The sequence below is a fragment of the Corvus kubaryi genome, unplaced genomic scaffold (genome assembly GCF_017639235.1).
Source record: "Corvus kubaryi isolate FWS band 111438036 unplaced genomic scaffold, C.kubaryi_AGA036_p1.0 37385, whole genome shotgun sequence".
Taxonomy (NCBI): domain Eukaryota; kingdom Metazoa; phylum Chordata; class Aves; order Passeriformes; family Corvidae; genus Corvus; species Corvus kubaryi.
In genome coordinates, this window is record NW_024581127.1 from 15,397,903 (window position 1) to 15,413,961 (window position 16,059).

The window sequence follows — 16,059 nt, forward strand, 5'->3', positions numbered from 1 at the left end:
TCAAGTTTAAAGTCATCGTGATAAATTTATCCTCTCTGCTAGAATGAAATGCACAAAGCCTTCCACAATTTTATGTTGTTACTTGGTTGGAGACTGTTCATCTGATCTGATGCATAAAAAGTTCAGCATTTTCAATGAATCCAATTCTGGAAATCATTGACCCTAAACCAGTGGATTTGCACTAATGGGTACAAGTTTGGTAATGGAAGCATCTTGTTTTGTCTGCAGTCTGATTTTCTTGCTGATACCTTATGTAGGTATAGTTTCAATTCACTACTGATAGTTTATACCTCTGTATAGTGTTTCCTTTTAAACGGTGTGAATCCATGGGGGGGATTTTCCAAAAATGGACTGAAAAAGAGTTAAGTTTATGCAATATCTCCCTTTATAACACAATGTGGAAGTTTGTCTTACACCCTTGTTTTCCTGTCATACTGCCCAGAACAGTCTTAACTGTCCACACTGCATAACTATTAATTTTGCTGCCTCATTTTGTCCAGGAGAGAATTAAAGCATGTGTTTAAAGATATTTATATTCAAAAGAGTGTGATTGCAGCTTAGGTGCCTTGGCCAAACATGGTTTCCTAATACTATTCCAGGAAGATTTCTGTCCTCAAATACCTCCTCATGCTACAGCTCAGGGCATGCAAAATGCATTCCAAGTTTTATGTTCTAAAATCCATTGTGATAGGATCTAATAGCCTATAGGAGAAAGTTTCACGAAGGATGTCTGGACTTCAGGCGGCTCTCTTGAAAGCTGTTTATTGCATAGGCGAAGTTACAGCAGTTCAGGGAGTGGGTATGCAGAGCCAGCCCTACAGCTGCCAGCTCCAGCTGTAGGGACACCTGAAGCCGCTTTCTGTTCAAGTTACAAAGCATTATGTATTCTTTGCAGAGTATCTTGACACGTAACAACCAATAAGCACCATACACAATACCTTTACATTTGCCTATAGCCTATCATAACTACTACCATCACCATATTATAGTCATTATTATCCAATCACAAGAGTAAGTAAGTTACAATTTAAGTTTACAGTGGAAAATTCTCAGACCTTTCTTCTTCTTGCTACATCAACACTTCTTGTTTGCCTGCCATATCTCTCTTTTTGGTAAGGACATGTTTTCTATTTACTTATTCTCTTCTTGAGACTTATTTACTTGGTGAAAAACATGTCTTTGTAGTCACATACCTTTGTCCTACTCCTAAAAATCTCTTTCCAACTCATCTCCAACCTTTGCCTTCTCAGTTACTCAGCGATCACTGTTTCAGCAAAACATCTTTTATTCTATATCAAAACTTGCTTTCATTTCTATCTCATCCCCAGTTTCTACATTCAGAGATCTTTCTGCCAAGCCTACATACCTGTGAAACTTTCTTACCAAACTTTCATCCTCCCCAACAATAGTCTTCATGTTGTTTTGGATATTCTGAACTGAAAACGAGCGCTGGTTAGCTGACATACAATAGTAGTGTCTTAGGCCAGCACACAGGGCCCACAGGAGAACCAAGGCCAAGTTGTGTCACCTGTACTGAAGCCAATTTGTGTGTTCATCTTTGGTCCAGAAGGTGTTCACTGGGCTTCCAACCCAGTGGGATTCATGCTTTATGAATTATGGCAGGAAACATGACAAGCACAGAGATTTTTTGTCTTCAAGTTCCACAGCATGCAAGCGTACGTTTTTCATCAAAGCCTCTTGGATGAGATGCTCTGAAATACTACTGATCGAGAAATTCCTGACTCTGTTGGAACCACAACTTGATTACAATTATTTCAAAAATATGAGACGTGGAGTTTTTAAAATTGTGGATTTTTGAGTCCGTGTTTCTGCCTTATTCCTTAAATGTACATGCTATAGTTCTCTCCCTAAGCTGGAGTTGCATTAGTATAAGTACCTTATGAGACTTTCTTCTGAGAGTTTCAATATTTTTGCTTATTTAAATTAAGGACTTCTGGTTTGGAAAAAACTACTTGATATTTATTAAATTTGTACATTTATAATATAAACCTGGATGGATATATAATGATAACTCATGTTTCAGGAAGGCATATTTAGGAGCTCCCTCCTCTAAACATGTGCTGATCACTAAACATATTTGTCATTTTGTCTAGCTTCCTGAAAGACATAACATTAATTCTGGAGTTATATACTACAAAAGTTCGTGTAACCTAACATTATAGATAGTCAGAAGTGTTTACAGGAAGGGTCACATTTGCATTATGTAAATTGAGGCGTTTACATCCAGCTGCAGAAGTATGTCCTTGTTACAGTGTCTGTCACCACTGGTAAAGCAGGTTTATGGAGCTTCTGGTCATTTCTTTGGTCCAGTTTATCACATGCTGAATGGAACTGGTACAAATATTTGGGGGTGGTACTGTGATCTCTATCAGATTGTTTGTTTAAACCCAGAAAATTTTAAATCTGCAACTCTACAAAGAATTACACTGGTCTAACTCAGTGAATGCTGGATTGCAAGGTAAGAGGAGGAATGAATGGCCAGGATAGGGTAGATAGGAATATTTTGAACTGGCTGTTCCACTGTGAAATACCTGTTTGGAACCACACCTTGCTATTAAGTATTTTGAAGTCAACAAGCAGGGAGGGACATAGCAGTAGGTAGGAGAGGTAGAAGAGATGCCAAAAGTGACAGCTATGGAAATAGACTCCATTAGCGTAGGAGATGGGTTGAGATACAAGGCAGTCAAATCTGATTGTCAGAACTGGTTGTTGCAGGAAGGTCCTCAAGATAAATTTTAGGTAAGGCAAGCCTCAATGATGGATCTTGTCTAAAATCGAGAATGAATGTAAATAATCTTGGAATTGGCTTCAGTGAAGTGATAAATGGTCAAAAGAAGTCCAGACACTACTTTGAAGTCATTTATTTGGAAATTTGTTGTGAGTGTTCCAGGGACTACCAAAATCTGTGCATTGAATTCTCTTGGGAAAGGGAAGCCTAAAACCGGGTTACTGATTCAATCTCAGTGTCAAAGATCTCATCACAAGGCTGGGTTTCCCCAAGACTGAGTTCTCCCTTCCTGTGTGGAAGATGGTTGGGAAGATGGCATCACAAGATACTAATTAGAAGGTTTTACTCAGTGCCACTGTGATGTATAACCGGACAGTGGACAAAACAAGTGAGACTGAAGAGGTCCTCAAATTACAATGATACCTGAAATGCATCAAGATTTTCTTTGAACCAAGATGAATTACATTTTCAAGACTGATCTGAGATTAGTGACAAATAGTGTTGGTTACTAGGAAAATATGTACTGCAGAAACAAAAAAACCCACTGTGAATTCCACTGCAACAAATTGTTTTACAGGCTGGCTGTTTGTTTCTCTTTTAGAACAAAAAATTGAAAAACAAACAAAGAAGCAAGAAAAACATACCACGGGATTACAGTGAATGGGACAAGTATGTTAAATCCCTTATATTTCAGTTTTTAATAAATCTTACTTATTTGTTTAACTAGGGAACACAGTTGATGCATTTTGCAGAAATGCAAAATATCAGGCAAGTGTAACACTGATGAAACTTTGGTTTTTCTTAATAAATATTCTGTTAAAATGCAAATAACATGTGTTGCTAACAGCTGAGAACAAATTAGTCTATGCTTTTGTACAAGCTGTGTGAAATATAGTAAGTCAGCAGAAAAATAAATAAAAACTGATTAATTAATTGATGACCTTTTTGAAAGCAGTTCTTGGGTTATTTAACATGGACTTATAAATTTGGACTTCTCTATATCTAAAGACATGGTTCTAAATTGAAAACAAAACTGGTGAATACTTACTCCTGCACTGAACCTCACTAACCTCAAAGAATGAGCTTCAGGCAGGTGCATCAGTTTACTCAGATGCAATTACACATAACAGAGGTTTAGCCAGTAACTATTTTTAGAATGGATGGAGCTCTGTTACAAAGACGCTGCGCATCATGTAATGGTGGCATATTACTCTCCCAAGTTACGTCGCAGGTTGATGCCCATATTGTTGAAAAGCACACACTTGTGTTTTACATGGTAGAAGCTTTACTGTAGTTCCTGAAATTTGGAATATGATGCTGTAGAATTAGAGTGAGGAGGCAGAAGTTTCTAGTGCAGTAGATGGGGAGCTAAATCTAGATATTGTGGGGTTTGGGTAATGAAACTGTACCCCAAAGCCCCTATAAAAGCCCTGTTCTGCATAAGTTTTGCATATCAGTTATTTTCATGCATGTATCTTTCACAAATTGTTGTCTTCCTGCTCAAATGTGAACGAAGAAAATAGGTTATAAAAATAATTTCTGCAACAATTTATTCTTTCATTGTTTATTCTTTAACCTTGCTACTGTATCTTTCCAAAGTAATCTTGTGCAGATTTTGTTTACACTTTTATGTACAAAGTCTTTAAGTGCTTTAGCATGCTGATAATAATACAGTTTGTGAATTTTCCATAGAGTGTATTTATTTTGGATTATGAGTATACTGAAGCAGAGTTGTTTGAAAGACATTTTCCAATTTAAAGCATATCATGTTTTTAAAATGTTTCGACGATAACTTCAAAACTTTCAAATAATTGTTTAGGCAATTTCTGAACAAAATGTTTGGGTTCTTTTTTTTTTTTTTCCCAAATATTATTTTTTCAAATATTTATTTGAAATGTGGTTAATTTATAATAATTAGGTAAAAGTAAGCTAGCAAAAGATCAGATTCAAAATGGAGAACAATTAGCCTTATGTGAAAAGGTTTTGAATTGGATAAATTTTCAAAATATTATCTCGATTTCCAAAATAAATTATTCATATTGTCAAGGTTATTGTGAAAGGAAAGGCTATTTTTCATTACGCCCTACACAGAAAAGCAGTAAGAATAATGTTTCTAGTGTAAGAATTTATTATTTTTATATTTGTTTTACAGTACTAGGGCAGCAATATTTCTTCGCTCTACATTCCTAAATACTGTTTTCAGAAGCTGCTTCAGAGTAGCTTTGCAAGTGCCTGAGACTACTTACCTCAGGTTTACTGTATAAACTGCTTTGAAGCTGTCTCTTAGTTATTTTGGCAAAGGCTGATAGAGATGTTTGATAGGGCTAGGATTGAGCCTGATGATACTGTTTCTTAAATTTTACCATTGTCTTTTTTGGGGGAAGATGTCTTTTTTTTTGAGGAGGTGAGGCAGAGAGTTTTGTTAGTCACAGATAAGTGAACACAGCCTGTATATCTTTTCCTTGGGTTTATAATGGAAATACGGTATGCCTTTCTATCAGCTGAGGAGTCTTGCTATGAAGCACTATTGAATTTGTCATTTTATTAATTAAAGGTTTGATGTGGAAAAGGAATGTTCTAAAATTGATGAAGACTATGAAGAAGGTAACTCAAAAGCAAGATTCTTCAGTAGGCCAAGTCCACCTGTAATTGAAAAGAAAATTGACACAACTGGTAATACCTTAGAAACATAATTTTTCTTTAGTTGTAATAGTGTTGTAGAGTATCAATACGTGTATCAGAGTTAAAGTGCCTTCATTTTTCAGCCCGTAAAGATGCTTAAAGTTGTTAGATCATCAAGTGAGCTTGAAGCCATGTTTGAAAAAAATTTAGTCTTGTTTAATAAACAGTAAGAATGTTTATGTTGTGTTTAGTTGAGAGCACTAGGTAAAGAAGTAAAGCATATATCTGGTATTATCAATGAATGGTAGAGGTAAGTCAACTGCTTTTTTCTTGCACTCTGAATTGTATCAGAGTGCCTGTCAGAAGAATTTAATGTTTTATTACAGAAAACGAAATTCAAATTTGTCTTTTAGTTAGCCATGTGCTTTTTTAAAAAATGCAGACTATGAGATTCAAAGTATTTTATCTGAGTGTTTTGATTACATCTGTGCAAGTTGTTAGTTCTTGTTGTGTAGAAATATTTTTTGCTAGGACTGACAAAGAGAGAGAAAATTTTTATTGCTACTCGTGAAAAAGAAAAGGGCAATGAAGCCTTTGCCATTGGTGATTATATGGAAGCAGTGACATATTACACTCGGTGAGTAAATGCTATTGTGTTCTTTTATTTTAATGACTCTTACTTGTGAATGTTGTTTTTAGACCAATGTAATTGAACCAACTTGTTATTGAAGCAACTAGTGAAAATTAAATTATTTTCACAAGGACAAAAGGATTTGACAGAAGAATATTTAAAGCACTGATGCATCGTTATACTAATTTTTATTTATTGGGAAGAGAAGGGGCTAGATAGTGATGGAATACAATCTGCAGGTGTCACAAACTTCAGATTTTTCACTGAGATTCAAGGGCATGTTTACAAAAATAAAAGGATAAGTAGAGTGTTGAGAAACTAAGTAAATTACAAATGTAATTTAACTCTGTGCTTTGAAATGGTAAGGACTTAAAAAAACCCAGAAATCAGAAGTGTCAAAGTTGTCATTTAGAAATTTAGCATCTATGGGAATCTTGGGGTATTAATTACCGGTGTAAACGGAGGGTAATGTTATGACACTACTGTGAGATGAAACGTGAAGATAATTCATGGGCTGTGAAAAAAGTATGAGAATGTTAAGGCATTTGTGGTCAGTGCAGATAAGTATGGAGAAAACAATGAATAGAAGTAGTGTGGAGCAGCAATAAAATAAATATTTAACAGATTTATGTTTAGGAAGAATCATTCATATTGTCACTGAAAGAGGCAGGATTATGAAAATTTACCTGGCGATTGCTGAGATAGATGTGTGTGTGTGTGTGTGTGTGCGCGTGCTTGTAATGATATTCATAGAGCACAAGCTGCTTAACTGAGGCATTTCATGTGTGATGGGGGTGTTTTTGTTCTTGACTTGCAGCCTTAAGATCTTTCTTGTTTTGTTTGGTTTTTTTTACACAAACATAAAAAAAGTCTATAGCTGTATTTCATATACAATAAATAAAACACAAATACATAATATAAAAATAAGTCAAAATGTCTGCTTTTGGAACATAAATAAGGTACTAATTACTAAGATAGGCAGAATCCTTTCTAATGGAGAGTTTTTCCATTTTTGATCCCCATGGGGCACTGTATGCCTTCTGAAATGTATGATATTGACAGCATGCTGTTCTAACTGGTCACTTTTCTAATCCTATCTGAAATCTGTTTCCTTAGAGTTACGACTATTTAAGTAAAATATTTTGGAGTGAATTGTTAATAATCTGAAGGGATTATCTGTATATGGCTAAAATGGAAAACATAGAGTCTGACCTCTTATTCTTACCCATTGGCTCTCTTGACTGGCTTGTCAGTCTCTTGCTTGTTCCAAAACAAACCTTCACGCATTTAATCACTGCTTAGGCTAGGATGTATCTTTACTTCTTCCTCACCCTCCTAGCCTTTCTAAAGAGCATGCACAGATTATCCCACCATATCCGTTTTCCCACTGGGATCATAGCTGCAGAGACCTTTTATTCTTTTTTTGTTTCCCATGTGTTGCTCATTTGTGGACAAGCATTTGAGATTGTTCTCAATCATGTTTTTCTCACAAGGAAAGTGTGAGTATGTTGCAGTGTGCTGTCTCCCTGGCACTTCCATTGCTAATCTTCCCAGTGAACACATCTTAGGGTCCTTGCAACATTAGCAATGTTGTTGGCAAAAATTCCCTTACACCATTTTGTTGTGTGCATCCTAGCTGTCCTTATTCCTCAGAGATGATTGTGTTGTAACAGAAGCTAAAGCCCTACCTACAATACCAGCCCTGCAGCCAGACATTGACCTGGACAGTTCATCCACTGCTACCTGAGTCTTTCCATTTTACAAGCAAGATCAAGGAGAATCCCATGTGTTCCCACCTCCCATGCTCTTCATCATAACCCCCAGAGCTGTGTAGTTGCTCTTTATACTCTCAAAGGTTTCATTTGTTGGAGTCTACGTGGATGGCAGGGAGAGGTAGTAGTCTAAGTGACAGATGAGCCACAGCATCTTCTCTGCAACATCTCAGGTCTAAGCCCTGGCAAGCAACAGGCCTCTGAAGACAGTAAATCTAGTTGGTGGATAGGTTACCTGTGGTCTCACAGGAGGGAGTCTCTAACCACTGCTGGGGTTAGAATACCAGTATTAATATTGTTATAGTACCTTTATCAGCTTCCAGTAGTGATGTGTTTCTAGATTCAGGTTTTCTGACTGTGAGTCTAATATGGTCACTATTCCCTTTGTTTAGGAGTATATCAGTAATACCAACTGCAGCTGTGTATAATAACAAAGCTCAAGCAGAAATCAAACTGCAGGACTGGGACAGTGCTTTGCAGGATTGTGAGATGGTACTAGATATGGAACCTGGCAACATAAAAGGTAAAGTAGAAAATAAAATTGCTCATCAATGTATTATTTTATCTCTAGCAAATAAAATGGTACATGTTGTTAGTTGACTTAACTGAGCTTTAGGTCTAAGTACAAATAAGGAAACAGCGTAGCTCCCCAAAGCAATTTTAATGGTTCTTTTTTGAGGGTTAGTGAAGTTTTATGCAGTTCATCCTGTTGATCTGTAATGGGAATTCTTACGTGGCAACATGTTTTTCATATGATAACTACAAGCCCTCTTGTATATGTACAGTGCAGTGTTTCCATATTACCCACAATGAATTACAAATTAATATAAAAGTGATGTGAAAGCAATCAAAGTTGCTGATTTATTCCTTTCTGAATGTAGCTAACTGTATTTGCATGGGTGGAGGGGGGAAAATTTAAAAACTATGAAAAGGTGCTTCACAATTCATGACTGCTGCCTCAAAAGACATCATGTGAAATTGCATCATTAAAAATTATCCAGGGAACAGTTATTACTAATATAGAAGTGCAGAATTTTTAAAACTTCATAACTACACTTAATATGTCTAGAAAAAATAGTGTACTTTTATTCACTTTATACTTTAAATACATAAATAATACACTTCGTTCTTTTGTAGCTTTAATGCGCCGTGCCACTGTACACAGTCATCTGCAGAATTACCAGACAGCTATAGAGGATCTGAATAAAGTGTTGTCTGTTGAACCAGAAAGCTCTATAGCTAAGGTAAAGATCAGTGACTTGAATATGGCTAGAAAGAGATGGTATGCAGTTGTAGCATAAAGTGAGTACAGTTTATGTTGTTTGATAGAACTATGAGTTTTGAGGACACACTCGATCTGCTGTGCCATTGACCAGTTTCCCAAGACCACATGTGGTGGAAATAAGTTACTTGAATGTGGCCAGATCTTCTGTTCAGGAGACTGTGAGGAAAAGTCTTCTCTATTAATGTAATTTAGGTGCCTAAAACATTTTCTGCTGAACATGCTTACAGTATTAGTGTCTTAGCTGATCAAAGATATATGGAAATTTCTCTTGAAAAGATCCATTGAGACAGGTGCTTTTAAGTTTGAATACATAATGAAAAGAAAAATTCAATAGAGATTCCAGGCTTTTTTTTTGTTGTAGTGGTAAAGTTAACCCAGAAGGCGAGGAGCTGGTTTCTGTCCTCGTTTCAGTATGGTGTTATAAATCCTCATTTCTCATCTCCAGGGTAGAATGAAAAACCTTCCATGCCTTCTGATAAATCTGGACCCTTCATAACCAATTTTGGATCAAAGAAAGCCAGATGCTTTCTTTGAAAATTAAGGTCAGGATGTGGTCCTTGTACTACTTCAGCGGTTTAGGAGAGGACTGGTTTATATCCTTTCATTGGTATCTTAGGGGTGTTTTGCAGGTTAGAACAGTCCTTGCATTTGGACTCTGCATGTCCTGAGAATCTTCAGTACTGGGCAGTTTCGGTAGTAAATTGCTCTTTTTGTTAATTATGAATCCATCATACTACTACCCTCCCAATTTTTTTACATATGGCTTCTGGATGCTGTGCAATTGTCTCACCCTCTGAAATCTGTCCAGCTCTTGTTGGTGGCATATTGTAAGCTGCTAGCAGTTTGCTCATTGCTGCTTCTTCCCATGGAGTTACTTGATCACTGCTATTGCTTGAACCAGTGAAAGTGGTACAAGTCTCTTGTGTCAAATTCACCGTATACAGCATTTATCTCTTTTAGGGTGTTCCTGGAGCTAAGTTCCTGAGTTTCACATCAGCCAAGGACTTACATGTCTCAAGATTTGAGTTCTAAAAGAGATTTTGGTCTATTTTTTTTTTTTTTTCTGTTTATAAGACTGAATCACTAAATAGCTTGTCAGTCTGTGATGGCAAACTCCACAACAGTCTTTGTGAAAAGATGTATCAAATAGGCTGTGCTGAGACTTCTTAAAATACCAGACATAGACAGTCACTCATTTTGAGTAGACCGTTCCATTAATTCCTTTGCTGAGCAGTGCTTTTGTAGCTGAAAGCAGATGTCTGTACTTTGTCCTTATCCATGCCAGCTATTATGCCTTAGCTGGCACATCTAGAAATGACAAGTGCTTGGCAGGGCATTTTTTCAAGTTTCTCATTGCTTGGAGGATCCTCAAAACCCTCTTGAGCTAAATACGAATGTATGGAACATACACAGAGTGCATGTTTATATCCAGAATCACTAATATAAAAGTGAATTGGTTGTCAGTAACTGGAATTCTTCAAGGTACTTTGTCCATGTGAATCTTTGCTTGATCCTGTTCTTACCTGCTTCTTGAGACAGGAAGTACTGAGATAGCACTTCCTTGCACAGCATGGAATTACATTCAGAATAGCACATAATGTTGGGTTTGTCTTACTCTAACAGTGTAAAGTGGTTTAGTGGTTTATGAGTTACAGTGGTAGTGCTGGGTTAACAGTTGGACTTGATCTTAAAGGTCTCTTCCAACCTTGACAATTCTAAGTGCAGTTAAAGGGTGTTTTTTGAGTAATGGAAAAATGTAATGGAATGAGAAACTGTTTGATCATCGAATTGCAGCTCTTACAAGAGGAGCAAACCTTATCATTATTCAGCCGTGTCCTGCTGCTGCACTGTTAAGAGACTGTTCTGGTTAAGAGACTGTAACTGGTTCTCTCAGTTATATTTCTCCATCAGATGTCCATTTGACATCAGATTCTCCGTAGCATAAATTTTGATTCTGATTTTAGGCTTTTTTGGAGAGTCTCTAGAGAGCCCATTTTCCACATCTCTTCTTAGTAGACCATGCCAGATCTCACAATCATAAATCTACTTTTTTTCCTTTCTTTTTTTTTTTTGCTTAAGTAGTGCATTCAAGAAAGTATTTATTTATTTATTTATTTATGTGATATCTTCACACAAAGATGTGAAGATATCTTATATCTATCTTTGTAAGAAATAGAAATTGACCATTAATCTTGGTTTGATGCTGACTCTTGGAAAATTCACATTTATTTACCCTCTTTTTATATCAGCAACATTTATCTTGATAGTTCTTCAGGATCTTACATGGATTATTTAACAGAATGTATTTGCTGTACATAAATTGTAATTTATATACATAACAAATATTGCTGTTTTTTTCCTCTATTATAGAAAAGTCTGCTAGAGATTGAAAAGAAACTGAGAGGTTTAGAGCCTGTATCTGAGCCTCAAGGCAAAGGAAAAAGAATACTTATTCAAGACCTGGATGATTCAGAAAATGGCGAAGAAAGAAGGGAAAATACAGAAGAATGTGAAAGACGTGGTGGAGATAAAAGTAATGTCATATTATTTCCTATTTTATGTCCTGATGAAAAAATTGTTGTCTTTGAGATTGCAATATTTATTCACAAAATTCATCCATATTTTCTTGCAAAGAATTTTGTCTGTTTGAAGACTAAAATTACACTGACTACTTAAAGTAGATCTGAGTGTGAAATCTAGAATCCAGTTTTATTACACATCTTTGTAATTCTTTCTAGAATGGGCATAACAGAGGCAAATGGAAAATGCTGCTATAAATCACCTACATTCCTGTGCTCTGTGTAATTTTATACCTGTCCTTTGATGTGAACCCGGTTAAAATTTTCTTCTGGTGTTAGTGAACATTTTCTGTTCCTGAGATCTTTCTCACACACAGCTTTCCTGCCTTCCTACTAGCATATTTTTCTTCTGCATTTTTCTTCCCGTCCTTGCATCAAAGGGTGTAAAAATGGTCAAGTGTAATTTGTCAACATCTGTAATTTTTGTTGTTGTTTGTTTTGGAAACTGTCATTTTTTTTTTTTTTTAATTGTAAGAGGTCATCTCTGTGCTCTGAGGTAAACAACATGTAATTCTTGTACTGTATGTAGTTTACAAGCAGTTGAAGTGTATTTCCCATTCCTGGATTAGTGTGTGACTAAATGCAAGGCTGCTGAGATGAAGCCACTGGCATAATCAGAATCCATGGCTTGCAGGAGGAAGTCGGCAGCAGGGGCTATGAAGGCTTGCATTGGCAGGTTGCTTTTAGATTCAGCTGCGTGGCTGGCCTCCAGCCTGCAACAGAATAACATCCTGAGGCTGACTTCACCCTTCTCTTTTCTGTTGGTTATGTTGGTTCTTTAAGGTGTCATGGCATGACAGCTGTGATTTTTATGTTTTGTGTGTTTTATCTTGAAACTAAATCAGTCTGTGGGTTCTGCAGCTTAATTGTGAATGTTGGACTGTACATGTGTGATACAATAATGCATTATTGGCACAAAATTAGGGAAAACAACATTTTTCCAAATCAGTTGGTGTGTACCAAATCTCCTTACCTAAAACCTTGGAAGAAAAGGTGTATCATGTCCCTGGCCTTAAATGTCAGGTAATTTGGGGTTGTTTTCTATTGTGAGCATTCAGATGACTATGTGCCTTCTAGCTCCATAGGAAGACATCCATTCTGTTGATGAAAGGTTAGGCTTTTAAACATAAGGAAGATTGTCAACTGATGCCAATGGCAAATGTGTTCCTGTGATATACATAAATATTTCTGAGATTTAAGTGGCAAGCAGTTTCATAGATTACTCTGTGTTTTCTTGTACAACTGGAAACAAATATGAATTCAGTTCAGTAAATGAATGAAGACATACTGTCAACCTAACAGCAATAAGTAGACTAAATGTCTAGTCCTGTAGTCATAGACAGTCCAGTAGTCCATGTAGTCCTGTCATGTAGTCACGTTTTTTTCACATTCTAGTTGGTAAGCCTAATGCATTCCTACTAAATTTACAATTTAGAGATTGGAAAAAAAAATAAAAATATTGTTTGTTTTCTTTAGCTCTGAAGAGTTGATTTTTGAACTTTGAGCAAAACAGTCTAAATAGAGTGTAGTCTCTCTTCATCTTCTATTTAACTGAAAGCAAAAGTAAATAGAACCCTTTATGTACCCATAGAAATGGAAAATTGCTTGCATCCTAGAGACTCTAAAAAGCAGTATTCAGATACTGTAAAACCTAAAAATCATGTATGTACTTGAAAAAGCACCTGGTATTTTGACATGTTTCTAGTAGTTATAACCTCAAGTGATAAATACAGTGTAAAGATAAATTGATATATTTTAAATATCCCCTTTTAATCAAGAAAAATTTGTTGAGTTGTCTGGTATTTACTTGGTCTATTGCAATATTAAAGAATATTATATATGATATTAAACAATCCCCAAACTTCAAATATTCCTGTTATTCAGTGGTTTTTTTTTTTTTTTAGCTTTATGATGGTCCTTCAATTTTAAGTTTGTTATTTTAGTAATAACATAAATTAAAATTCTTTCTAGTGTGTATTTGTTGTCATTCTGGTCAAAATTATGTCCATACTTTTCAGTACCTTTCTTTAAGTTCTCCTTGGAATTTATAATGTGTCTTGCATTTTTTTTTTCCCCTTAAGAAAAGTTCAGAAGTGTTGGTATTTTTTTTTAGCCCAGAATACTGCTTTCGTGAATACATTTCTTCGTAGATACAGGAACATTGTTTATAAACACTGAAACTAAAAGACAGTGAGAATTATATTTGAGAAGTATAGCTGTACAATTTTTTGCATGCTGTTTACTCAGACATGAAATATTTAACTAATTAGCATTACCCAGCAGCTAAGCAAGGTAACTATCAGTATTCTTATTGTCGGGGGGGGACTCCAGACTCCAAATGCTATAAATGTTTCCTGTTTAGTCTGGGGCTGGTTCTGTGCATCTCATCTTTAGGAAATTTCCTCCTGTGTTCAGGAAGTAATATGCACATTCACATCACATGTGCCTGCCTTGCTTTTTCTTTGTGTCTAGAAGATGCTCTTTGAGAGTGTTTTGCTGTGTTTTCTAAAAGCTCGTCCTATCACCTGTTCATCTGTGACATTTAAATTTTTTTTTCTGTTTTGGTGTATGTACAATGAAAGCATTTTAGCATGTATTTTAACCAAGTTGTTAATATACTGCTGTCTTCATTCATCTGCCCAGCATGCCTTTTACCACCATTCTCCCTAGCAAATAGACTTTAAACCTTCTTGGCATATTTGGCACCACCAATTGGATGGGTGGATGGATGTCTCAAATATAAATAATTTAAGTTTTACAAAAATGTCTGTGTGGGTAGATTTAGCCTATTGTTGTTCCCACTGTGGAGTATGAACTTACTATTAAACATGGTATTTCAAAACAGGGACTACAGCTAGGTAGGAGGCACTAGAGCATCAATTGTTTCTACAAGTCTTACGCTTTCCCATCCTGTTCAGTTTAATTTCAGTAACATTTTGTGTGTTTAAAAAAAATTATTTCTTTCATTTGGAACCATCTGGAGTTCATCCGTATTGAGTCAGCTTCAGATGTTTAGTTAAAGTCAATTGAAAGTATCACTCCAATATATGAAAAAATTCTATTGGACAGATAAATACATCAAGTGAAGGGAAGAGGAAGAGAGCATTTTAGTAGTACCAAAAGACAAGTTGTCCTTCTGTGGCTAGTAGTATCGAGAGTCAGGCTCTGCAGAAATCTGTATTTGAATACTGTGGTGCTAATCTGGTAGGAATTCAGCAGAATAAGGAAGACAGAGATGTTATTATCTAATATCCTTATTCTGTGATTTTTCCTAAATAAATTTGTAATAAATAAACATGAAAGTTGAATGATCACAAGTATGCATAAAAGGATTTTTGACATGTCTAAATGAAATCTTCTTGAGAAGGATTTATAAGCTTTTGTCCTGCCTATTCTATGTTATATTTGAGGAGAGTTTTGTATAACATTCCTGGTTTTTTCGCTTGTGATCTTATTTTAACATGCAAGCATTTTGATTTGGTCATGGAAGATCAAAGTGTCCGTGTTGTAATAGGTTGTATTTAAAGAGTTAATTTCAAGGTGAGCCCTGTACCATTCTGACACCGCAGGACAGGGGTTCCCATGTGCCCAGCAAGGAGAAATGAGGCTTCACAGTAACCCCTTCTCAATAACAATTGAAAGTTACTTGTAAGTAGGAATTCTTCTGTGTCCTTAGCAGTGTTTTCTGAGGCAGATAAGCCCCCCTAGCGTTAGGATGCTGCAGGCTTTGGTCGGTGTCTCTCTGCAGCACCCCCCTGTCGCAGCAGGCCGATAGTTCGCTCTGATGATGCGTCTCTAACCCCGCTCATTAACGCCCTTGCAGCCTCCGCCGCGGCAGCGGCAGCGCGGGCGGGAGCCGGGGAGCCCGCGATGGGCAACGCGCACAGAAAGTCCCACGGCAAAGGCGGCAGCAAGGCGCAGGACAGAGAGACGCACAGGCAGAAGGACTCCGATGAGAGCAGATCAAAAAAAGGCGCATCAGAGAAGAAATCAGGAAAGCATTTGTCAGACCATGAAGGTGAAGTTAATGGCTATTTACGCAGTGATGAGAAGAGTGAAAGCCCCGAAGCTGAGGAGATCTCCAAACCGCATAGAGAAGGGTCTCAGTCGGCTGGTGGTGGCAGTTCCACTTCACTTCCTCTTACTGCAGCAAAACTAAAAAGTGAAGGAAATGAGTTATTTAAGAGTGGACAGTTTGGAGAAGCTGTGCTCAAATACTCGGAAGCAATTGAATATGTCATTGGTCTAGGTGAGTGTAATACCTTATACTTAAATCTAGAACTGTTTAGATGATTTAAAGGAGCTACAAGTGAACAAATTTAGCCTGCCGCTGGATTTTTGACAGGAGTTACTGTGCAGTAAATCTTTCATCATTTCAGTAGACAGCAATTCACGTGACAGAAAACATTGGACAATGAGTG

General features: G+C 36.6%; 1 protein-coding gene across 4 annotated transcripts in view; it reads left to right on the forward strand.

Annotated features, from left to right (window-relative positions):
- Positions 1–16,059, forward strand: part of SPAG1 (sperm associated antigen 1) — a 39,226-nt gene that overhangs the window by 4,887 nt on the left and 18,280 nt on the right. For 3 of the 4 annotated variants that reach the window (XM_042035803.1, XM_042035805.1, XM_042035804.1), the window contains exons 5-11: positions 3,351–3,418; positions 5,304–5,422; positions 5,903–6,008; positions 8,167–8,297; positions 8,912–9,018; positions 11,430–11,592; positions 15,462–15,887. In XM_042035803.1, coding sequence (XP_041891737.1) covers positions 3,351–3,418; positions 5,304–5,422; positions 5,903–6,008; positions 8,167–8,297; positions 8,912–9,018; positions 11,430–11,592; positions 15,462–15,887 — 1,120 coding nt within the window. The remainder of the gene's footprint in view (positions 1–3,350; positions 3,419–5,303; positions 5,423–5,902; positions 6,009–8,166; positions 8,298–8,911; positions 9,019–11,429; positions 11,593–15,461; positions 15,888–16,059) is intronic. The other variant, XM_042035806.1, reaches the window with a different exon arrangement.